This window comes from Vicia villosa, linkage group LG3, assembly GCF_029867415.1.
Source record: "Vicia villosa cultivar HV-30 ecotype Madison, WI linkage group LG3, Vvil1.0, whole genome shotgun sequence".
Taxonomy (NCBI): Eukaryota; Viridiplantae; Streptophyta; class Magnoliopsida; order Fabales; family Fabaceae; genus Vicia; species Vicia villosa.
In genome coordinates this window covers 109,128,743-109,154,904 of record NC_081182.1, presented here as the reverse complement: position 1 = coordinate 109,154,904, position 26,162 = coordinate 109,128,743, and the positions used below count along the sequence as shown (strand labels likewise).

At 32.0% G+C, this 26,162-nt stretch overlaps 2 protein-coding genes across 2 annotated transcripts; both read right to left on the bottom strand.

Annotated features, from left to right (window-relative positions):
• Positions 1-4,122: 4,122 nt before the first annotated feature.
• On the bottom strand, positions 4,123-6,250 carry LOC131662295 (cytochrome P450 71D11-like). The gene is made up of 2 exons (XM_058932036.1): positions 5,333-6,250; positions 4,123-4,746 (listed from the first exon to the last, which is right to left on the bottom strand). The coding sequence occupies exons 1-2, from the start codon at positions 6,248-6,250 to the stop codon at positions 4,132-4,134; spliced, it is 1,533 nt and encodes a 510-aa protein (XP_058788019.1). The 3' UTR covers positions 4,123-4,131.
• Positions 6,251-11,064: 4,814 nt separating this feature from the next.
• On the bottom strand, positions 11,065-21,822 carry LOC131658781 (uncharacterized). Its single transcript, XM_058928038.1, has 4 exons — positions 21,702-21,822; positions 21,415-21,659; positions 11,244-11,321; positions 11,065-11,139 (listed from the first exon to the last, which is right to left on the bottom strand). The coding sequence occupies exons 1-4, from the start codon at positions 21,820-21,822 to the stop codon at positions 11,065-11,067; spliced, it is 519 nt and encodes a 172-aa protein (XP_058784021.1).
• Between the last annotated feature and the right edge of the window lie 4,340 nt (positions 21,823-26,162).

Here is a 26,162-nt window from a genome sequence, read left to right as displayed (position 1 = left end):
TAATTATAGACAGGCATTGATGTCTTTTCCAGAACATCAATTTTTTTTAATATTATAGATAAAGATCACCCATCATCCACAACCTAAGCAATGCAAGGTCATCAGGATAAAAATTAAATTTACATATATTATCGTTAGTATGAATTCAAAAAAAAAATGCAAACTAAAAGTTGGCAACACAATTATATTATCGTTAGTATAAATTCAAAAAAAAAAAATGCAAACTAAAAGTTGGCAACACAATTATTTTCGAAAATTTCTTTAGCCACCTCCCTATGGGTGGTCACCCCCAGCAAAAATCCCAAAATACCCCTGCTTCGGAAATGAACTTCCGAAGCGCATGTTTTTTTTAAAAGTTTCCACAATTCGGAAGTGCATCTCCGAAAACACCTCATGGGGGTGTCTTCGGAGATGAACTTCCGAATTATGCAGCTGTGTTTTTTTTTTATGATTTATCTAAAACAGTCTCGCATTTTCAACGGCTCTCGCTCCTGTTGAAAAAAAAACAAATAAACGACATATATTAAATAAGCGACATGATCATGATTCTCGCGTAAAACGCCTTCAGATATTGCTTCAGAGAAATTTGAAGCATGTTTCATTTCATCGCCGCGAGTTCAACATCATCATTCACAACAGATGATTCTTCTTTGGATAGTGACTCAGAGATATTTCTAGCACCAACTTTTCTGTAAATATCAGATAGTTTACTCTTGAACAATGGTGTCATGTTATGCTTAGGATACCATACAAAAACTTTCTCGCTCTCAAAAAGCTTTTTTTTATGTTTTTTCTTAAACAGTCTCGCATTTTAATTAAACGCAAACGGCAAATAAAATAAGCGACATATAAACAGAAAATACTAATATGATAAATAAAATCCAAAAACACTGTGCGAAAGATACAATCCGAAATCAAAACAAAACAAAACAAAACACGTCAAACAAAACAAAAACACGTTATTCTGCCCGACGAGCGCTACAAAATACACATCAAACAAAACAAAAACACATTATTCTGCCCGACGAGCGAACTCCTCCGAATGAAGATACTGATACCAATCCTCATCCCACTCAGTCTCAGAACCATCAGCATCAACCACGACTCTCACGCCACATAGTTGAGCTTGAGCATCCGGGCCCCGGCCCCCCTGAGAACGAGAAGTAGAACCGGTCGAAACCTTCTTCTTCTCCTTCACCTCCTTCACTCCGCGAGAGCACGAAGTAGAGCCGGTCGAAACCTTCTTCTTCTCCTTCACCTCCTTCACTCCGCGAGAGCACGAAGTAGAGCCGGTCGAAACCTTCTTCTTCTCCTTCACCTCCTTTTTTCCCTTAGCGCCACCCATTCCTGACATGTTCCTGTAAACAATTGAAATCGATTAATATGCGAGACAAAATAAAAAACAAAAAAATTTGAACTTCTGATACAATTCGGAAGTTCATTTCCGAAAACTGGGATGGAGGTGTTTTCGGAAATGAACTTCCGAAACACCCCTGCGATAGAGTTTTCTGAAACTTCCATGGCAGACCCCAAAATCAAACATAAAACCAATTCAAAAATTTTCTAAACAACCTAAATACTACTAACAACCAGTCCATATATCATTTATGCAATTGAAACCCTAAATAACATGCATTTGAATAATGAATCTAACAAATTTAAAACTTACAAATTGAGTGATTTGTGGGCTTTTGAATGTTGTATAGCAATGTGATTGGAGCCTTGATGCAGCCTTGGAAGTGTGTTTGCACAAATTTTCGCCTTTGGTTGTTTTTGATTTGAGTTAGGGTAAATGAATGGGGGAGGGGGAGTGTTTTGTTAAATCTGCAGAACGCGCAGTATTTCGGAAGTTCATTTCCGAAATGCTGTTTTCGGAAATGAACTTCCGAAAGAAGATAATTTTTTCAAAAAAAAGGCGTTTCGGAAATGAACTTCCGAAGTCAGGGGTAGTTTGGATTTTTCACCAGAGGTGGACTAGAAGGTTGGGAGGTTGGCAAAGAAATTCTCTTATTTTCCCCTAAAAAAATCCACTGTCAAATGCAAATGGTTGACCTTATCCCATTTTGTTTATATTATTATCTAATAGAAAAATGATCCTTTTACAGTTATTTGTACACTCACACCGTAATATATTCAATAAATATATATTCAATAAATATATATTCATTATTTTTTTAATCATTTCTTTTCCACTATGGTATAGTGTAGCACTAGAAAAAAATGTATCTGTATATGGTGTAAAGTGCAACGGTGTAGTAAAGAGAGCATAGCTCTATCTAATATGTAATTTTTTTAACTATAATTTTACCTCGACAATATTTAAGTATTGCAGTTTGATTTTTAATGATCACATCTATGTTTATTTACTATTGCATAAATTGATTTTTGTTTTTAATCAAATTTTAGTCAATATTTTATTTTATTTTTTAAAAAACATGTGTACAAATATGGATACAAAACTAGTACGCGTGTGTACTCATGAGTATTCATTAGTGTTTATGGAAAAAATTTAATTCTAAAATTTTTTTTTGTAAAATTAAAATTAAAAAAAAAGTTGAAAATTTGAAGTTTGAGATTCAACAATAATTTTAAGAGTCTTTATTTTTGAGAAATTATTTATTTTTGAAGTTATTTATTCTTAAAACTTTAGTCCCTTAAATATTAGGGGTCTTTAAAATTAGGTGCTAATTTTAAAAATTTAGTAATTTGACACTTCTAAATAGAGGGTAGAACCAGCTACAATTCTCCCTGGCCCACTTTTGCAAGTTCAAAGCATTAAGATAATTTCTATATAGACACCCTTGCGGGAATAATTCATGCTGAAAATTTCAAAATATCTTGTTTTGAAGTTTTTTTTTTTTTTCTTTCTAAAATTTGGAGATGCATCTTCGAAAACATTCATTATTTGGTGTTTTCGGATATGCGTTTTTGAAAGCACTTATTTTCCAAAGAGAAAAGCATTTGTAATCATAAGGCTAAGCATTATAGGTCTGGGTTTGATATAGATATAAGTTAATTGATGTTTGGGTGATTGTAACATAATGCAGTTTGGTTCGGTTTGGTTTGGTATGTAAAACACAAACCGCAAACTAAACTGAACCGCGCAGTTGATTAAAAAATGACTCAAACACACCCAAATCAAATGCGATTTTTTACGGTATCGGTTTGATTTGATTTGATTTTACGGTTTTCTATTGGGCATTTTAGTTTTAAACACCCCAAAAGATACTATTGTCCCCAAACACATCTTGTAATATGTTATGAGTTTATTCAAAAGTTAAACTAAGGAGTTTGATCAAAAGTTAAAATTTGCAAAAAAAAATTATTAATATATAGGAAAAGATAAATTTAGAATATATACGCATTCTGTTCTTTTATGAACTGCGAAAAAAATATAATATGTATATAGGAAATGTTAAATTAACTATACCCATAAAAATTTGTTGCGATAAACTTCATAGTGAAGTTAGAAGATAACTTTACAAAAGGATATTTTTTATTTTTCCTATAGTTTTATAAAAATATATATGGTGTACTAAACAACTACAGAAAAAACAATACAAGGCAAGGAAGTGGGCTGACCAAACAAGGAGGCCCAACACCCTTACAAATAAGGTGGAAGAATTTGTCCTATCACCCTTTGACACCTCCCAGTTGTTGCGCTTTTACCATAATAATCCCACGTCATTTTTATTATTAAAATTGTCATTTTTTAAAAAAAAATTGGAAAACCTTGTTTTTTTCTGCATTTTATTGAAACTTCTACAAATAAATATTTTTTTCTATTAAATTTGTATATTTATATTGGTAATTTTAAATTTATACCAGATTTGTCACGAAAACTATGTTTTTTACCGGCATTTTAAAATCTTAGGTAGAATCCAATTTTTTTCATGTTTTTTATCAATATTTTTGAAAAATGAGTTATCATCCTACATACGTTTTTATATGTAGTTTTGAAATTAAACGTAAAAAAGCATACATGCATACAAACAATTTTAAAAATATCGGTATAACGTATGCAAGATACCACATTTTTTGAAAATGTTGATAAAACGATATTAGACACTTTAACAATAAATTACTTCTCAAATTTTCCATACAATACAAACTTTCCACTTATCACCACTACTACACTTCAGAATAAACAGTCGGAACCAAATACAAATCATCTTTTCTTATAACAGAAGCACCAAACATCTCACTCATATCCAAATCCTCACATTTCACCCCATCACCAACTCTCCAATCAAACTCATACAACAACATAGCAAGAGCCAATTCAACGTTCGCCATACCATAATTCATCCCAGGACAAATTCTCCTCCCAGCACCAAACGGAATATACTCAAAACTATTCCCTTTATAATCCACACAACTGTCAACAAACCTCTCTGGATAAAACCTCTCTGGCTCTTTCCAGTACTTTGTGTCCATTCCAATGGCCCATGCATTGATTATCACTTTGCTTTTTTTTGGTATGTGATAGCCATTTATCTCAATATCTTGTGCACATTCTCTTGGGATTAATAGTGGACCTGGAGGGTGGATTCTTAGGACTTCTTTGATTATTGCTTTTAAGTATTTTAAATTTTCAAGGCATGTTTCATCGAGTTTTCCGGTTTTTTTAAATGTATTTCTTACTTCTGCTTGTGCTTTCTGCAATACTCTTGGATTTTTCATCATTTCTGCCATTGCCCAGTTGATTGTTGTTGCTGCTGTGTCACTTCCACCAGTGAAGATATCCTTAAAATTAAAAACATATCAAGTTAATTAGTTGCGAACTTCAAATATATTCATATACCACATCAAACAAAGAACTACTCTATTTCTTGCTACTCAAGAAACCTCATCGGTTGGTCTGATAGTGAAGACTTCAGACCTAAGAGTGTGGTCAACTCAAGCTCTCAAGTTTGAATCCTTCCAACTGCTAACAATTCTTGTGTTAAATCAGTCTATACAGAGTTTTGTTCAGGCTTTAATTAGGCCTCCTGTTAGTGGACATTGAGATTGATTCCCCGGATTTAATGGATTCTAGGACCAGAGATTGATTTTCAAAAACTAAAAAAATCTTACTACTTATGCTCTATTTGAATCATAGTTTTAAATTTCAATTTGCAACTGCAATTGAGTCCGCATTATTGCAGATGCGGTAACAACATCAAACCGCAATTATAGTGTGATTTAAGATCATGCATCTGACCACATATTTCACCCATATTTTTTCAAGTATTCACATGCATATAGATATTTAAATAAGTCCATTCAAATAGATATTTAAAACATAATTATTCACATGCATATAATTATGGAAGAAAGTAAATATACTTACAAAGAGTATAGCCTTGATATTATTCTTAGTTAAGGAAAATTCCTGATTCTGATTAGTGCTGTTATTTTCCTCAAATTTCAAGAGAACATCAATCAAATCCTCATGTCCTTCAACTAAACCATCTATACCTCTTGTCTTTTTCTCTTTATGATCATTTATAATCATCTCAAATATTCTATCAACTTTCTTATGCAACTTCTCAAGCTTAGGCCTCATACCAGTTGCATTTTGAAGCCATTTCGCCGACGGAAACAAGTCACCAATGAAAAAACCAGAAGCAAGCTGCAAAATTTCTCTTACCGCCGATATGAACTCGTCTTGCTCCATGTATTTCTTGCCAAACGCCGCTCGTGAAGTGAACGAAAACATCATTGACACAACTTGTTGAGAAAGATTGACCACTCTTCCTTCTTCCGAAGCGATTCTTTTGATAAGATTACTCATCTCTTGTTCTCTTATAGGCCAAAAAGATTGCACACGTTTTACACTTAGAAGTTCAATGGTACAAATCTTTCTAAGTTGTCTCCAATACTCACCATAAGGTGCAAAAGCTATATCTGTTGAATCATAAAAGATTATCTCTGAGGTAAGATTTGCAGGCCTTGATGCAAATATGACATCATGAGTTTTCATTATTTCTTTAGCATATTCTGCTGATGAAACAATAATAAAGAAAACTTCACCAAGTTGAAGATGCATCAAGGGTCCATACTTTTTTGCCAAATCTCTTAGTTTTCTATGTGGTGGAGAGCCAAGAAGATTGGCTATGTTTCCTATGATAGGTAGCTTCCATGGCCCTGGTGGTATATTTGGAATTGAGGAAACTTTTTTTGTTTTCTTCTTTAGTTTTAGTGTCACAATGATGGAGAGGAAGAAAATTGTTAAAAGGGTGGTAGGGAAAATTGCTTGAAGATCCATGTAGATAAAAAAAAGAAATAGGGTAATAATGTGTGGAAGAAGTTTTAATTTTATTTTTCAGCTCAGTGAAGAACATCAATTCTATGCATACCTATATATATAGAAACAAAGTGGAGCATTGAAAAAGTGTTCCTTGTTAGTATTGTTTTATTTAGGAATCTTTGTCATTCTCTTTTTATTTTTATTTTTATAATAACTAAGTGGTCAGAATGTAAGAAAAAAATTAATAACTCATTTAATTAATGTGTTAATACTAGTTTTATTTCAATTTAAGTCGATGTCCAATCCAACTCAAATTTGGATAACCTGAACCCAACAGCTGGAAATTATCTAGAAGATACACTCGATTTGAAGGCACGTCGATCAGGTTGAGGTCTTCCAGTCATTATTGATCGTTTGATAACAAGGTCACATGATCGATTGACAATTGTCCTCAAAGATAGGTGTTCCTTGAAGAAGGTTATAGGCCCTCAAATCATAGGGGCTTACTAGCCTAAAAGGTGAATGAGTTTCAAGTACACATAATTCTAATATAAAAATATCAAACTTACAATTGTCACAAACTTAAGTGCCGAAGTGTTTGTAGGTACCCCTCCATCAGTGAAGAAGGCTTTACTAGAACTTGTCGTTAGATCTTCAGCTATCAGTAACATGTGAAAAGGAAAATCTATCCTCTGATCATTTTGTGTCACATACAAAAAACATCCTCTAACATTTCTACTTTATTCATTTCATGGGGAAATTTGGTAGCATTCGATCCAAATAACTTAGGATAAATAGATCATATCCAAATATAGAGCGATCACATGAGACAGTCAAGACAAAGAAAGATGAATAGATTGAGAGTTTTATTTCGAAAACCCACCCTCACTGATGGATCGTTCAACCAGTGAGATGACTTTTATGTCGTGTCTAGCGTGGCGCAATAACTTTTTGTGTTTGGGAAGGACTTACCCATCAACGCCTCAAAAGAGCACATATTACTGAGTCATGGTTGTTCGTGTTAAGAAATGTGGTTGAACCTAACTCATCCCTACAAAACCGATTTTGTGGGGTTGAGTTAGGCAAAAACAATTTATTTCTTAACATGGTATCAGAGCCTGGTTTAAGATTCGGTGGGCCATCTATTATTGTCTCCCCTATCGGGCCACCCACCATTTATTTCCACGCTCCAGTTGTCTATTCCAGGGCGTGAGGGGGTGTGTTAAGAATCCCACATCGGATAATATATGGCCTGAACATGCCCTTATAAGTGGGGGCAATCTTCACCCTACAAGCCAGTTTTGTAGGGTTGAGTTAGGCCAAACCACATTTCTTAACATGGTGTCAAGAGCCTCGTTTAAGATCCGATGGGCCACCTTCTATGGTTTCCTCTATCGGGTCACCCATCATTTATTTCCATGCTTCAGTTGTCTAGTCCTGGGCGTGAGGGGTGTGTTAAGAGTCCCATATCGGACAATATATGGCCTGAACATGTCCTTATAAGTGGGGGAAATCCTCACCCTACAAGCCGGTTTTGTAGGGTTGAGTTAGGTCTAACCACATTTCTTAACGGTTCGACTGGAACATTTGCTGCCTAAGGGGTTTCTGTGACCTAGAGCAACTAAATCATATTCTCTCAAGAGCAAACAAAGAGAAGCCACCATTCTGAGAGACGAAGAAAACCAGAAATGAAAAGGAGATGAAGCCCTTTGCCATTCTACAAGAAAGAAATGATCAATTATGTGTCAAACCTACACATCCCTTTTGTTGGTATGGGCCATGATGGTTGGGTTTGACGTTTGTCATGTGCTAGTTGATCAAGGAAGTTCTTGCAAAATCATGTACACACAGAGTTATTCAATTCCATGATGCTTGAGTTTCACGTACAACCATTTCAAGGATATATCCTACATGGGTTTGATTGTTTCATCACCAAATGCTAGGTGTATTTTCTAGAAGCATTTAGAGTAAGCGGGAGTATGAGTGTCGTGAAATTTAGATTCCTAGTAATTTCCTTCAAATTTGTATACAATTGCAATTTTATACGGACAATGTTTGCCAAGCTATGTGTTGTATCAATGATGGTTCATTTAAAGTTGAAATTCTTTATCAATACAGATAAAGTGACTACACTTAGGATAGACTTGGAAGCATCAAACACAATTTTTTCTAATGTTACAAGGAAAGTAATAATTGAACTCGATGTAGTCTTGGCTATTTAAATTCATAGGCATGGACTCGTCTGAGCTAGATGCTCAAATAGAGCCACAGCCCACTAGAGAAGAAGAAGACAATGAAGAAACATTTCCTTTGGAGGAAAAGAGGGAGGTTGAGCACCCAAATCCCAACAAAGAGTTTATTGAGGCCTCCGTAAGAGATGGTCCTTTAAATGTCATTAGGAAATGGGTCGACCTACCGAAGGAGGTGAAAGACCAGCTTATAAGATTACTAGAAACTAACAACGATGTCTTCACTTAGTCTATGAATGAGATTCCAATTATAGACCCTGAGGTAGCTTGTCTCCTTTTAGCCTTGCAAACAAATGTCCCTTACGTTACCCAACATCGTCGAAAGTAGTCATTGGACAAAACTAAAGTGATCAAGAATGTTGAGGAAGATCCTTTGAGGTTCGAGTTCAAAACAAAATAAAAATACAAAATCTGGTTGATGTACTCGTCAACAAGTCATACAACGAGTGGCGCATATTAGTTGGTTATTCAAACCTAAACAGAGCATGTCCTAAATACACATAATTTTTGCACAATATAGACAAGTTCATAGATAACTCACCTAGTTTTAAGTTATTGTCATCCATGGATGCAAATTTAGGATTACAACCATATTTTAGTGGATCAAAATTAATGTTCTAAGACAATGTTCATTATCGACTATAATATTTATGTGACAGTGTGATACCTTTCGGCCTAAAATTTCAAGAGAAACGTATCGGCGAATGATGAATGAGGTCTTTAAGGACCACGTTAGAGAAAATTTAGAGGTGTACATGGATGATATGATAGTGAATTACGGTGAAGAAATAAGTTATACGACCTATCAGAAGGCCACTTTAAAGGAAGTTCCTAGGCTACTATCTTACAGAGCAAGGGATATAGATTAATATCTCTAAGTATAAGGCCTTTGTAGACATAGAGGCCCCAAGAACTAAGATATGCATACGACGTTTGAAAGGGATTTTGAACGTTCTTACAAGATTCATTTCCATGTCATCCTGCAACTCATTTATATTATACAAGCTTATAAGGAAAGAGACAGCTTACGAGTGAACGTCTGAGTGTGAAGCTATGTTTACAAGGTCCAAATAAGTGTTGTCCTTGCCTCTCGTTCAAACTAGACCTAGGACTAGTAAGACCCTCATATTCACATAAAGTATTGTAGGGACTACAAAAGAGATATATTTTCATCTGCACATAAGCTCTCCATCTCTTATATTCACCAAACTCTCCCATTTTTCATCTTCAAACAAGTCTCCAAGATTTCAAACATGTCCCTCCTTCTAACCATGGGTGATAGCCACAGAGGAACTAAGGCGAACATTCAGTAATATGTAAGTTTTTTTCATACATCTATATTTATACATTGTTTCTTCGTCAACACAACCATCCATGCTCATTATTTCATATATTCTTTTTAGGATGTTTCGTGAACCCGTTGTCGTTATCACGGTTAAGTTGCTTCTGACCCGTGGATTGTTTTGTATCTACAACTTCTGGGATTTAGACATGTGATCAATATATCGAACAACTCTATCAATATAATCAAAATTTATACTTGCCATTTTAGAACGGTGGAGACCCGAAACTCACACGTTTATCTTCCAACTAGTGAATATACAATCACACTAGAGGACATGCACATGGGTTCGGGTCTCCTGATTGAGGGAAAGGCTGTTAATGGATCTGTTCAATAGGCCAATGCCCTATGTGAGGAAGTCTTGGGGAAAGATATGATAGAGGGAGATGAGGGTGAGAGGGGACAATGTATTAACCTAAAGACCCTTAAAGAGTATTATAAGTCTATTTCTTTGGACGAATATTCATCCGAGGAAAGAAAATTTATTAAAACTAAATGTTACATTATAATACTATTTGATAACCTGTTATTTCCATAAAGTACAAGTAACAATGTCAATTTTATGTATTTAAGTTTATTCGACGACATTGATAAAATTGGATAGTATAGTGGGGGTTTTGCCGTTTTGGCTATGCGTTATAGTTCCATGTGTAAGAACGCAGAAAAAGATACTTGCACATTTTATGGATGCGCCTTCTTGCTCCAAGTATGGGGTTGGTGGAGGATGTCAATACTAGCCACCGACAATAGTGGCCTCTACATGTTCCCCTATGCAACTAAGTTATTTCAATTTACTCAGTCTTTTCTAAAAATAATTGTAAATAATTTGTTTTCTCTCTTTTTGTTTTAGGATCTGTGTTAGAGGAATGGATTACAACAAAAATCCTAGAGAAATATCTTGATGTATCGCCAACTTTGGGATCACCTTTGACCGAAGGATGTATTACCACTAAACTATTCATATTCTACGGAATTTATTTTTAATATCAACCATCTTCCGAATAATCTAATATTTTTTTCCTATGCAGTTTTATTAGAGATCATATTTGGGTCTCCAACATGAACACAACCCCGAAGATGAAGTTTTTTGGATTGCAAAATAACTATTATACAGTACAACATTATGAAGATGATCCATATTGTCTGTGTGAAACTCTAGCTTGTCATGCATCGAGAAATCCCGGGTCCCCTAACGTCTTTGGGCCAATGACATCTTTGCAGAGTGAACTACCAATGGAATGTTAGAAGTTGGAAAGACTTCGCTTCCAAGTGGCTTCAGATGTGGAAGAGGCATCACCAACATGTCCTACAGTTCCCTGTTTCCCCATTTGAAATGAAAGAAACTCAAGAATATATGAGTTAACATAGATCGGTTATCATGTCTGATCCGTTTGTGTCTGACCCGTACTATTTAATTGACCCCCAACAACAAACCTACAACCAACCCAACAACGAGAACAACACCAACACCAATACCATTACCAACCAAATTATCAAACTTCATACCAATAACAAAGACAATACAGCCAACACTCTGAGGCGGGCCCTTCTAGATCTCAACTTAGCCTCGACTTGGGCCAACCAGAGGAATATAATCCAAGCGACCTACTAATCCCGTAAACGTCACATCATCGTAGCACCCATCAACAAACATATGGCTTCAACACACCATAAGAAACAATGTCTTTTTTACCAAGCCAATTCAAGTTCCGAGTGCTACCAATCAGGTATCATTTCCACATCATCCCCCACCACGACGACAAAACTTTGATGACATGGGTAATCGAATATTTTACAGCGGGTACCCGGGACAATTTGGTGGCCTGGCGGAATACATGGACAAAAATTAGAGATGAGAATTTTAGAATGTTGGAGGGCTTGATTCTGAAATCAGAGATGAGGATTTCAGACAACCATTTTTGCAATATGGGTATGTTATCTCTGTGAAGATTCCATGATTTATATTTTTAATGTTTTGGTTGGTTTAATCATGGATCTGTTATTTACATGACTAATTGATGCATGTATGGTGCCTCTTATTTCATGTGTTTTACTGGTGGGAGTCTATATTCTGCAACACCAACACCGTGGCTCCCACGCGATTGCTTTCATGTTTCCGCATAATCTTCCATATTTTGTTGTAGACCAAATTTTTTTTATATTATCATGCTTTGTATTTATTCCTTGCAAGAGATGAGATCTTTGGCAAACGTTTACTCAAGGCAGTGCCACCATCAACTACCATTGCTGGAAGAACTATCAGTCTATCATTGCTGGAAGAAGTGAAGTCTGAAATATTTGATTATTTATTACTAAGATTCTTGGTAGAAAATGTTGCTTAATGCATTATAGAAATCATTTACTCAAACTCTTTAAACCAGATAACAAGGAAGTAGCAAAATTTTTGTAACAAAGAAACGGATCAAAATTGAGTTTTTTCTATTCTTTTATCATGTGAAATATATTTACCGAGTTTTGTTTGATGATTAATGTTTTTTTGTGTTTGGCCTAAGATGTTTGGTAGTATGGAGTGGTATAGCCTCATTCGTCACAATATCTAGCCTCATTCGTCACAATATCTTTGCCATAAATTCATTCTTAAAAGATGCATAAAATAAAATCGAAATTATTATATTAAATATAATTTTGATATCTATCTATAATATAAGAAAAGAAGACTCTTTTACTTTCCTAACAAATCTCTTGATTTATTACTTAAATATTTCATTTTCCTATTTTCCATTTATTACTTAAATATTCTATTTTCCTAATTCATTGTCTTTATTGGTTTTCCTTCACGATCAAAATCGGTTCTGTGAGATCATAAAGGTTATTTTTTCACAAACAGTTATTTCTCCATATTCTCATCTTCCACATTCTAAAACGGTTTTATCATTACTCTTTAACAAACAAAAATTATTACTTTAAACAAATGAGAAAATAACCATCAAAATTCAAAATATTATATTATATAAAATATAATTAATGATAATAAATTTACAATTTGACATAAGAAGAAAACTAATTTAAAATTTTTATTTTAATATATTTAAATATTGACATAAAAAATTATTTTAAAATAGAAAGCTGAGAGGACAAGTCTACTTCTAGACTTAAAATTAACTTTAAAAAATAGAAAAGACATACGATCTAAAATGACTTTATAATAATTTACAACTTCTTCACACTTCCTTATTTATACTATATTAATCAACACTTTATTATTACATAAAAAAATAATATATTTAATTTATAATTTTTATTTTCTATAATTGAATTGGATAAAATCTTATATATGAATCAACTTATTGATATTTATTAAAATGATATAATACATTAACTACAATTAGGAATATTCTTATTTCATAGTAAATATAGTTTATAATATTAAAATTTGAATTAATGATTAAATTTTAATTTATGTAAATACATTCTATAATCCTTTAACAATGACAAATAAATATTCTGTAAAATAATTAAAAAATAGGGGCAACACATTTATATCTATAAACATAAATAAATTTTTTTAAATTAGTTTTTTTAAAATGAAACATTAATTTTGACATTCTATAACATAAACATACATTATTGAAGACTAAAACATAGTCAAAATCGTAATTTTTTTCAAAAAGTTGTATTTCAAAAATAATTTTTATCAAAATCTATTTGAAATAGCTTCAAAATTAAGTGATTTTTTGAAATTTTGATTAAAAAAAAAAGTTTCAATAAAAAATTGAAATACCTAAAATAACATTTTAAAAATAACTATTCATTTAAAATTTTATGAAACATTTCTTTGTAAATTTTTTTTATACAAAATATAACATTAAAAAAATTATTTAAAAAATAACTAAAACAAACGAACCATAAATACATAGACGCCAAATCCAACTCCTACATCCCTCTTGTTTTATTTTTAAAAGGTAGATTTCATTAGGTTGACAAAAAAACCAGTCGTCAAACCTATAATTTTGGAACACCTAAATGTTTATTATAATTATTTCATCTATCTATATATAATAGTTACATTATTTGAACTAAAACCGGTTGTCAAAGCTATAAATTACGATGCCTGCACTTTATTTATATATATATATATATATATATATATATATATATATATATATATATATATATATATATATATATATATATATATATATATATATATATATATATATATATATATATATATATATATATATATATATATATATATATATATATATATATGGAAGCATATCAAATTAGAGCATTTTTAAATGAGAAATGAGAGGAAGAAATATCAACTATTGGATCCATCAAGAGAGAATGTTACTCTATTAATGATGCTATTAATTTATCTCTCTTGATGAATCCAATGATTGATATTTTTTCCTCTTATCTCTCATTTAAAAATACTCTCACTTGATATGCTCATATATATATATATATATATATATATATATATATATATATATATATATATATATATATATATATATATATATATATATATATATATATATATATATATATATATATATATATATGTGTCAAACACTAAAAACAAATATTATATAAAAACGTCAGGTAGTAAAAGTAAAATATAATGAGAAAAGGGGTGATGCACGTACAGTGTAAAATATTTTTACACTTTCAACCAATCACCACCCATGTATTCAATTAAATTATTTTTTGTTTAAAAAAAAGTTAATGACATGACACATTTATGATTTTCTATTGGATGACACTGTCAGTGCAATACCTTTTAACTCAAATATAATATTTTTAGATCATCTTGATGTTCTTATTTTTGGAATAAGCTATTATCAAACGATGCGTTACGACAAGTAGGATACCTTGGTTGCATCTCCAATTGAATTTTTTTCACTATGGTTTACCAAAGTATTTTTATAAGAAAAACATTATTTTTCTTGAAACATTACATTTAACGGCAACTTGTCTTATACTTTTATTAGTTAGCATAGAGGAAATGATATAGGTAATAGGCCAGGCACTACAAACAAACATTACATCAAAGAGAATAGCATTAAGAAATTATACGTAGACAAATTTAGTACACTCTTATTTTGGAGTAGTATATTACCATTTGTCAAAATGCTTAACTTTGGTTGCATCAACAAACAAACAAACTAATCTTATACTATGGATATGGATAATGGTTTATGGATTCAAGACTCTAATTTTTTACTTTTTATGTTTCACGTTATTTTCTTTCTCTTCTACCTAATAAGTAATAATTTAACACTCATTTAACTTTTACTCACTACAATAATTTTTGTTTAATAAAATTCAACACCCTATCCCACCACTTTTATTTCATATTCATATATTTTTTTATGTTTTTGTGATTATATATAATCACAATTATCAATTGAAATTAAATTAAAATAGAGTTAAATAATTTTTTTCTAATTTAATAACTTATTTAAATTTTATTTTTTAAATTTTATATTTTAGTTGAATTTTGGGTGTTAAAAGGTTATTATTGTGATCTATTTTACTAAAAAGATAGTTAGTGCTACAAACAAGATTTTATTTGAGGCTAAATAGAAAAATTAGAGAGAAAAATCTCAATTTTTTCTGTGTCCAAATTTAATAAACCAAGTCTCTATTTATAGAGGAAAAATAATAAATTTTGATGAAAATAAAAATAAATAAAAAATTGACTTAAAATAAAATAATTAATTTCAAATAATTAAAGTGAGATAAAAATGCAAACAATTCAACAACCAATAAGATTTTGCAAAGTATTATAGTGACCCCACTTCCTTCTCATTCAATATGTTGAATGTTTTCAACACAAATTAATCCATATTATTTTCAACACTCCATTGCAACTATTCAATTATTGAATAATTTTTTTAACACCTCCATTATAAATAGTCTTAGTTAATTTTTCGGTGTGTTTGTTTTGAGAAAAATTAGTAAAGAAAGTGAGAGAGATACATAGATGTGTAAATCAAATCAATGATACTATAAATTCAATGACCTGGCTACGAAAATGACAAAACGAGTCGTTGAGTTTTTTGAGTTTGATATCGCCTATATGGGTGTGGATCATGTAATTTGATTATATGTTGTAAAAGTATACCTTGAGTTACCCTTTACACTTAATTATATTTGAATCTATTGTACTTTTTTTTAGTTTCAGCAAGTTTGAAACACAAGTTAAAAAGATTAAAAGTAAGTGTTTTTGAAGCTTGATTCAAATCATACATATGATTGATTCCGATTAATAATTTAATTTAAAATTATGATTTTGGCATTGACTTTCTGATTCAAATAAATGAAGTGTCTCTGTCAAATCACATAACACATTGATGCGAATTACAATAATGTATGACTTGAATTATGATCAGACACGCTTTTTAAAAATAACTATGATTTGAATCAAACAAATAATTTCCAGATTTTATCACCTTAATTCAAATCATTCTTTCATCTGATTCAAATCATAATCGTATAATCTGACTCGAATCAATTATTTATGTTGTCACCTATTTTATGTGTTCCCTCTAGTACATGTATATTTCATTTTGTCATTCTCTTAAAAATATAGGTGTTCATATAGAACACATGATGCACGATTGTGTATTATGAAAATAATCTCAAACCATATTTTCACAAATCTAAGAAACCTTGAGTGTTCATATGTCACACATTCTCTCTCAAGTCAAACCTTTATAAAAACTTCATCGTGTGTTTATTGAGTTAGACATGTTTAGGAGTTGTGAGTTTCTTCATGATATTCAATCATCTTCAACCTTGAACCTAGAAACACCATTGTAGTGGTACTCAATTCTAAAGATAAGTGTGAGTGGTAGATACAAGGTATATTAAGCAATCTAATGTTTTTTGTTAAGCTTTTGTGTGTATAGGATTGAAGATTTGATATTGTGATTATGGTGCTTGGAGACTGACTTCCAGTGAAAAAATATTATTTTGTGCTCCATTGAACACTTCGATAGTACTAAGTGGAGGTAGCTATAGAATAAAGTTGGGAGTTTTCAAGATCCTTGAGTAGGGCTCAGACAAGGAGTCGATAGAGGCGAATGAACACTGCTGCAAAATGGAAGCTTAGAAAAGAACTTTAGGTCTAGGAAGACACCTAGGTCAAGATCAAGTGAAGATCTTATAAATTTAGAAGTTTGAGTGTTCTGCTACAAAAGAAGAAAAATTAAGATTTAGACATGTGTTGTCTTAAGTACTAATTTTGCTTGAAGTGTTCACTGTCGTTGTGATTATCCGCTGTAACAAAACTTTTTATATTATTTTTTTAAATAATGTAATACCTAACAATTTTTCTAATGGTTCGCCATTGAAGATTGGACTATGCGCAAAGCGAGGATGAATGTGTTGAACCAATATAAACATGCTATACAATATCTCTTTCTATCTCTTTTACATTTTTATATTGATTTGCATGATTTAGGGTATATCATTTCTAGAATCACATGTTGAATGACGTATCTACTTATAATGATTTATTGAATAAGCGTAGGTCTATGATAGATCTAGTAATTTCAATATTATTTATAGAGATTATCATTGCATAAACTATTAATGTTAGATTGAAAAATTGATTAATCAAATTCAATTTGAACCCTGTGATAAAATTGAATCATGTCAATTGTTGAATTGCTTGTTTAAGCAACTTCATCTTTCTTAGTTGTTGTAATTTCTGATGATCCTAATTAAATATAGGGTTAAATACCTTTTATCCCCTGCCAAATAAGCGAGTTTTGATTTTGCCCCCTTTAAAAAAAAATTGTTGCGCAGACCTTACCAAATGCAGATTCCAACCATTTAAACCTTTTACCATGTTTTTACCTAGAACACCAGGTTACCATCCTACATGTTTGTTACCAAATTTTTTTTCTGAAATAAATGCCACGTTGGCACATCTTCTTTGTCCCTCCTTCTTCGTTGTTTATTTCATACCCTAAATTTTTGACTTGGGAATTTTATGGTCTGTAAGGAAGAAGGAGGGACAAAGAAGATGTGCCAACGTGGCATTTATTTCAGAAAAAAATTGGTAACAGACACGTAGGATGGTAACCTGGTGTTCTAGGTAAAAACATGGTAAAAGGTTTAAATGGTTGGAATCTGCAATTGGTAAGGTCTGCGCAACAATTTTTTTTTAAAGGGGGCAAACCAAAATCCGCTTATTTGGCAGGGGGGTAAAAGGTATTTAACCCTTAAATATAATATTCATCCAATCATACATTTTATAAACCCCCGATATCTTTTGCTTCCATTTGAAATTTATGTATTTATTTGTAAAATTATGATTTTCGAAGAAAATATATTTGAAGATGGTTTTTAGGGTGATTACATATTCAACCTCCCTTCTAGACCGTTCGACTCCCATATTTGGCCCTAACAATATTTATAATGACCGCCATGGAAAAGCTTAGCAAGGTAGAGGTTTAAATCATTCCCAGATAGGAGAATTTAAGGGTCATTTTTTATTCAAACTTTCTAAGTCCAAGGCCAGAGACTGCAATAAACAATAATACACAAAATATTGGCCACCCCTAGCAACGGTAGTGCAATAAGCAATGTCAAAAAAAGAACATAAAGTTGAAACAAGCTTGTTGGATGATACCAATATTGAGATATATATATATATATATATATATATATATATATATATATTTTCGAAAATAAGAAGGAATCTTCCAAGCACTAGAGACATGCTTTATAATTTTCCTTGTCGAAATGTTGTTTAAATTTATGAGGTTTTACAAAACCTTTGTTGAAGTGATTGACCAAATAAAAAGGGAAGAATATCTTGGTAAATCCATGAGAAGGAAGCCAATCATATCCTAGGGGGAGGTTCCAAGAAAAGAAAACTTTAAGGCTCTATTTGCGAGTTAGGAAGATACAGTAAGGAATGGCTCTAGAAAAAGAAAGTTTAAAGAAAATATAGAAAAATCTTTAACATTTTTAAAATAATGATTTTTTTTATGTGACGATAAATAAATTTTAATCATTAACATTATAAATTTTCGGAATATTATAACAATTTCTATGATATTGTTCTTCCATTGGGAGGGGTTTCTGCTGTGTTGTCTTTGATGATCATTGAGCAGCATTCCCTCAATGATTATTATTGCATCTTTTACACTTTTGGACATAAGATAATCCCCAGCAGTAATATATAGCAACAACTTTGGTTGTTGTTGAATTCCATTCTTGAAGATGTGTTTCTGCATGAGTTCTTCAAAACCATGGTATGGACATCGTCTCAGCATGTACTTAGCTTCACAATGAGTTTCTATTGTGCCTTGGGAGAACACTACAATGGTTGTCTTAGCTTCTATAAATTTATTGTGAGGAAAGAACTTGTTTAAGAAATTTTCTTCCAAGAATTTTCAATTTGTCATTATCGATGCGGGTTGATCTAGATACCACTCCTTTGCTTTACATATAAGAGGGTGTGGAATCAATCATAGTTATATCGTTTCTTGCTCATTTTCGGGAGCTCCTAGCATGCTAGCATTTTCGTAGAATTTGTGAGGTGCGTGTACGAGTCTTCATGATCTAAACTTGAAAAAAGGATAAGAATCTGAAATTTTCAATAAGCCCATTTTCATTTCACTTTATCGAACATTCCTTTGCATTCTAGAGAACTGAGCTAGACATATAGGACTATTACGACATGGTGTGCCACAATTGTTATTTCCATTGTTGTTGGTGTTATTGTCGACGTCAACCATGGTTTTTTTAAGATAGAAGGATATTTTAGATCTAGTCTTTCGAATCTTTGTTTCTTTTCCCTATTTTTACTGAGATTTCTGTGTGCAGTTCCTTCAGTTTCAAGATCAAATAACAATTGTCTACAAGAACCTTACCTCGCATAAAAAGTAACAATTGAACTAATTATAATTTTAATGGGTTACTGTTTATAAACAAAATATATAGCTATTGACAAATATGCACAGATATAAACAATACTTAAATAATAACAACTATGCTATTTCTTTAAAACTAGCACAAGTCCTCGAGAGCAGTGCCACTTTGTTCATTGTGAAACAAAATTAAGGTTTATAAGTATCGTATCTATAGATATTGGTGGTTTTTAAGACCTTTCAACAACTTTTAAGATCTTAAGTAGAGAAGGGTTGTATATTTGTTGTGATGTAAGAAATTAAATTACGTGAAATAAATTACGTAAAATGGAGAATTATGTGTTAATAGTAAGAAAACATGCTAGGGGTAGCTTTCATATTACGTATTTAGAAAGTACATCCATAGCTCAGTAATATGCTCCTCTATTAAACTATTAATATTACCACATGTTTCTCTCATTCGTATCTTCTTTCGGTTTCAACATCTCGAGATCACTTTGAGTTAACTCTTACTTCACTTTGAAGTACTTGCATAAGGACGTGTGATATCCTTTTCCTTGGCCTGTGCGTTATGGCTGGGTCTAGCAAGCCTAGTCTTCCATGATTTTTCTCTAGCTTGGTCTTAGTATGCTGATTCATGGTTTTTCATTCCTTTTCACATATTTTTAATTAATACATACTAGAAAAGTCCAAACATATATTTTCTCACTTTTCATAGATAAACTAGAGGGTTTTTGTATCGATTGCTAGTGAAATAAGTAAATAGGTTCTGACGTATTTCATGTAAATCTGACACTTACCAATACACAATTGGACTAAACAAATAATAAAAAATGACAAAGATTCAATAATTATGTAATGTAATAAAAAATGACAAAGATTCAATAATTATGTCATGTTTAGTCATAGACTATTATTTTTTAGTTAATAGTTAAGCGGACCCATCATATTAAGGCAAAGGCATAAACGACAATGACTATTAAATCACATTATACTCTAAAATTAACCCACCACAAATAACTTCATATAAAAATTATGAAATCCGAAGTGTATATTTGAAATTCTCTAATGTGTCGACCCAAATTTGACGAATTAAGTCACGTCCTAACTTCACCGATATAGACTTGAGAGGATATTGTTCTAGTATGGGCCAACTCCAACCCAACTCGAGTCAGAGTAGTACGAATACAATTGTTACAAATTTTTCTAAAAGATACACTAACTCTAGTGGCACTTCAGATAAATGTTGTCTATTTATCGTGACTAATTTAATAAATATACTACATCATTTGTAGACATTTGACTTCAAAAATAGGTGTCACTTAAAGAAAGTTCTTGAAATTCAGTCCCCAAAAACATATTGAAGTTGTCAGCAACTCATGAAGAAGAACACTTATTTTCCAATCAATTTTTTAATATACTATCATCATTATTAACATTTTGAGATATTATCAAATCTCAATGAATAATATTATCATCACATTGTTTGCTATATATTATTCAATAAAGTATTTATTACTTGTTAAGTAGTTTAATGATTGAGATTTCACTTTTAAATATGACGTTACCTGCAGATAAGAAAATTTTCAAGTAGCTTTTTTTCTGACACAAACAAGCTCAATTCATTACATTACTTAATTGTTGTTCAATACAAAGAGGAATTGAATGGAGAATCTTACGCCTAGACCAAGAATTGGTCGTCCTATCTAACATGTGAGCAATTAAATTCACTTGACGCTTAACAAACTTAACTTCAAAGTTGGGATGTAAATCTAACAGATTTTTAATACTATAAATAATCACACAAAACTCAAAATTACCAACATAATTAGCACTAATAGCTTGCACCACCATTTGAGAATCACTTTCAAATGTAATGCGCTCCATTTGCATCTGAATAGATCCTTGGACCGCTTCCTTCAATGCCAAAGCCTCCGCCTCAACGACAGTGTAGATATCAACATTCCACGAAGTACCTGCCATAATAAATACACTTGTACATTCTCTATAGCACCAACCTCTGTTAGTTGTTCCTAAGTGTTTATTGAAACCAACATCCACATTGCATTTCACCCAACCAACAATAGGAGGCTGCCATATGTGTTGTTGTTGGTTATGCCGGTCGTCACTAATACACATATCTTGATAGTTTTAAGCCATTAACCATCCTTTCAAATATATAACCTTGCATCCCCAACTGATTCACATATTTCTTCTCATTATTCCAAATCCAATTGTTTCTATCATTTCACAACACCCGTAACATAAATGTCACCCTACCTGCAATCCTCTTATCATCCTTACTATGTATGTCTTGAAGCACCATCCTAACATCATTTAACTATTCAAGCCAAAAACACATGTCACTCATCCCCATTCCTCCCTCACATAAATGACAATTAGTGGGACATGGAACATCATAATGTTGTCTCAATCTATTTATAGTATGAAGGCAACCACAACAACTCCACCAGAATAAGGGTTTGGTTCTTGGCGGTGATTAAATATCCACAAACACTGTCAATCTTCTTCTACACGCCGACCCCTATGATTGGGAAGATCTTGCATCCAAAGTTTATAGTCTGTTTTAATACTATAGGATGGGCACCAATAACCTTTAAAATTGGATATATCATCATTAAGTATTAAGTGTTGCATTAAGTATTAAGTGTTAAAACTTGATTATTTGGAAAAAAGAATTTCCAATTTGATTCCAAATCACATTAAAGTTCAATTTTATGAATATTGGATTTACAGCACTGAAATCATTAAGGTTATGTTTGGAATAGGTGAAATAGGTGAGAGAGAAGTTGGTAAGAGAGAAGTTGGGAAGAAATATAATATCTCTCTTGCTTGGTTTGAAGAGAAATAGAGGAGAGAGAGATAAAATGCATGGGGCCCACTTATTTTCATCTTCTTCTCAAATTAGCGAAGAAAGATGAGAGATTTGTGTATCTTTTGTTCCTTTCCAACTTTATCCTTGCTTTATCCTTATTTTTATTATACTTTTCAGTTTAATTATTTTGCAATATTACATTGTGTCATGATACTAATTTGTTTTACTAAAATATTAATCTCATAAATGTTAAATAAAAATAATATTAAAATCAAATAAAAAATAATGTAAAATAAATCAAATAATTTAATTAATTTATATCTTATAAATAAATATATTAATGTTATTTAACCATAATATATTATTAAAAAAAATATAAGTGAATTTAAATTTAATTGATCAATCCTTAAAAAAATAAAAGTTTAATCAATTAATTAGTTATATTAAGTTTGATAGGTTAAATGTTAATGATTTTTTATACTATATGAATATATAACATAAAAATTAACATTAATTTTTAATTAAAGGGTATTTTTGTCCTATTCAAAATAAAATACACTTCTATTTCTCTTCTATTTTACCTATAGCAAACAATACACAAAATCTACTATATTTCTCACATACTTCTCTCTTCTCACACTCTTTCTCTCTTCTTTCTCTCTTCACAATTTCTTCTATTTGCCAAACATACCCTAAGATTATTTATAGTTTCATGTGATGTGACATCATAGTTGATAAATCACAACTACTTAATGTGAAACGTCAACATCTAAAATAAGATAATTTAATAGATTAAATATATTAGTTACTTAATAAATTTATATAGTAAATATTTTTATAAGTGTAGTTGAGGGAATATTATTTATACTAATCAACTACCTAACTAAGAAATAAACATACCACCAAACATCCTAATTTACCCCTAATACAAAATTTAATTACCCTTACAAAAGCCTTTTTTAGTATTTTTCTAAATACAAATTTAATTCCAACCAATCAGCATTTCCCATATTGCCAAATGGCACTCATTTTTTTCAAATTTTCCTTAGTACACACCATTATCCGAGTTAACCTATTGTCCAGTTAATCACCTTTTTCATTTCCTCAACTTTTCACTACTATCCCTATTATTTCAGATTTCATGTCTCTCTCTCTTCATCTTCACCTCCCTCCCCCGTCATCTCTCGCTTCATCTTCACCTCCCTCTCTCGTTATCTCTCTCTTCATCTTCACCTCCCCTAATCCTAGCCGCCACCACAATATCTTCTTCCTTCTTTACAACCCCTTCCTAACAGAGAAACCGCGGTTTGGTGTCGTTGTTGTGTGAATCAAGAGTGAGCCAATGATGATTGTTGAAACACAGTGGTTGTGTGAACTGAGAGGGAGTCGTTGATGATTGTTAAAACATTGTTCTTCACCCCTTCCGATTTCTTCAGTTTTACATCTTTATATTTGTCGAATGTTTACATATTTTTGGTAATTTGATTTCAACTATTTTGATTTGTGGACAGGTTTGGAGTTTACCCCTTATTTTGCATATTTGCTTACTTGGTTGTATTTTTTCAGATCTGATAACACGTAATTATATTGTATATTAGGCTCGATTATAACATAAATTGTTTCATTATTTTATTATAATTATATATTATTACGGTATTATGCTGGTGTTTTCCTTTGTTTCAGGTATTATGTTTATGCAAGAAGCATTTGGCAAAAGAAGAAGAAATCGAGAAGAAATCGTATTAAAAAGGCAAAAGAATCAATTTGGAGATACTGTAGTGAAGTGAGGTGCAAATAGAGGAATCCAAAGAGGAATACGCGAGGCCCAGCCCACGTGAAGCTGAAGCCCCACGTCTCACCTTCCACAAAATAAGGGACGCACGTCCCCATCATCCAAGCCACGTCTCCAAGTGGGAGATGCCCGTCTCTGGGCCCACTACAGGAGGAGACGTCCGTCTCCTAAGCCCAAGGGTGAAAGAGAGCCACATCAGCCACTTGAGACGTCCGTCTCCACCTCTCCACTATTTTCTCCACTTCTTTCTCACGCAAGGCGCACGTCTCCAACTCTTTCCAAGTCAAAACCGTTCCTAAATTCTCGGGGAAGAAAGAGGAACACATGAAGAAGCAGTTACCACATTTTTCAGTATAAAAGGAGGCTTCTGCGAGTGAAGAGGGGTTGGACCATGCTTAGTCCCAGCCACTGTTTTTAGTTCAGTATTATTTTCCTTTCATTCCAGCATTTTTAATTCCAGCTTTTATTTCTACTTTCGTTCATATTTTCTCACAATTTCTACACCGGAAATTGTTGTGAACCTTTAACGGATCTAACCTTACGTTAGGTTTAGTTTTTATTTCCTTGTTTAATTTACGCCGAATAATTTCTGAAGAACAATCCAACCAACCTGTGGTGGAAGTTCAAGTACTCCAAGATTCATGTTTTATTTCAGATTTATATTATTCAAGTTTATTATTTACCGCCTTTATTTATATTTATTTGCATGATATATTGTATGCCATTTAATATGCCTTTTATTATGAACCGAACTGATTTATGCATGTTTAACCGTATCAATATGTCTGGCTAATTTATTTAGATGTCGGTATGTAAAGTAATTTAACCGTAGGAATCTGAAATAACTTGGCTTAATTACGTTTTATTAAAAATCACTCGTTTTTGGTTTTGTGTCTAATTTAATTAATAAAGTCTAAAAATCAATAGAGCGAGAGTTTGAGGTTTTAGAACTAAAAAAGGTTAAGGTCAACAGAGCGAGAGTTTGAGATTCTTAACTTGATAGTAGGCATAGGACATTAGTTTTAAGGATGGCGAAAGCGTATTAAAACTGATTAGAAATTATTTACTTTCAAAAAGTGTTTTTAAACCGGACGCGGGATGGCGAGAGCGTACGTTAGGGAATACTAGCATGATCCGAGTCAACAGAGCGAGAGTTTGAGACTAGGAGATTTAAGTAGGTAACGCCTTCATGAAGCGAGCATTTTATTAATTATGATGTTTTCAAAAAGCGTTTTTAAACTGGTGGGATGGCGAGAGCGTACATTATGAGTTAGGATTGTAGTCTGAATCAATAGAGCGAGAGTTTGAGAGGAGGACTTTTAAATAACATAGTTAGTAAAGATCTTTGATTTAATTAGAATCTGGCCAATGGAATTTCGGATCACCTAAGTTAAACGAAATACATACTGATATCCGTTTATTATTATATTCTTAGAATTAAGAGTTTATTTTCATTTCTTTAGAAACAACCCAAATATCATTAGCCATAGCTTTACATAGTAACTTTAGATAACGGTAGGTCGATTTATAGTCCCTGTGGATTCGATATCTTTTAAAACTACACGACACGACTGTGCACTTGCAGTTATCCCGACTAATAGACACGTAAAGTCGCGATCAAGATCCAATTTTTTGGAGTGATGATATTCATGTTCATATTTTAGATCCTGTTTTGATTTACAGTTTGACGCTATTGCAGATATGAAGACATATTTCAGGAGGTGTACGAAGAAAGGAGGCAGCAACAGTTTGAAGAACACTCCATATGGGTTTTTTTGATGTTCATAAGCTAATCTTTTTATGCACTACATATACACATTAATGGTTGACATTTGAGTTACTTCAGGTATG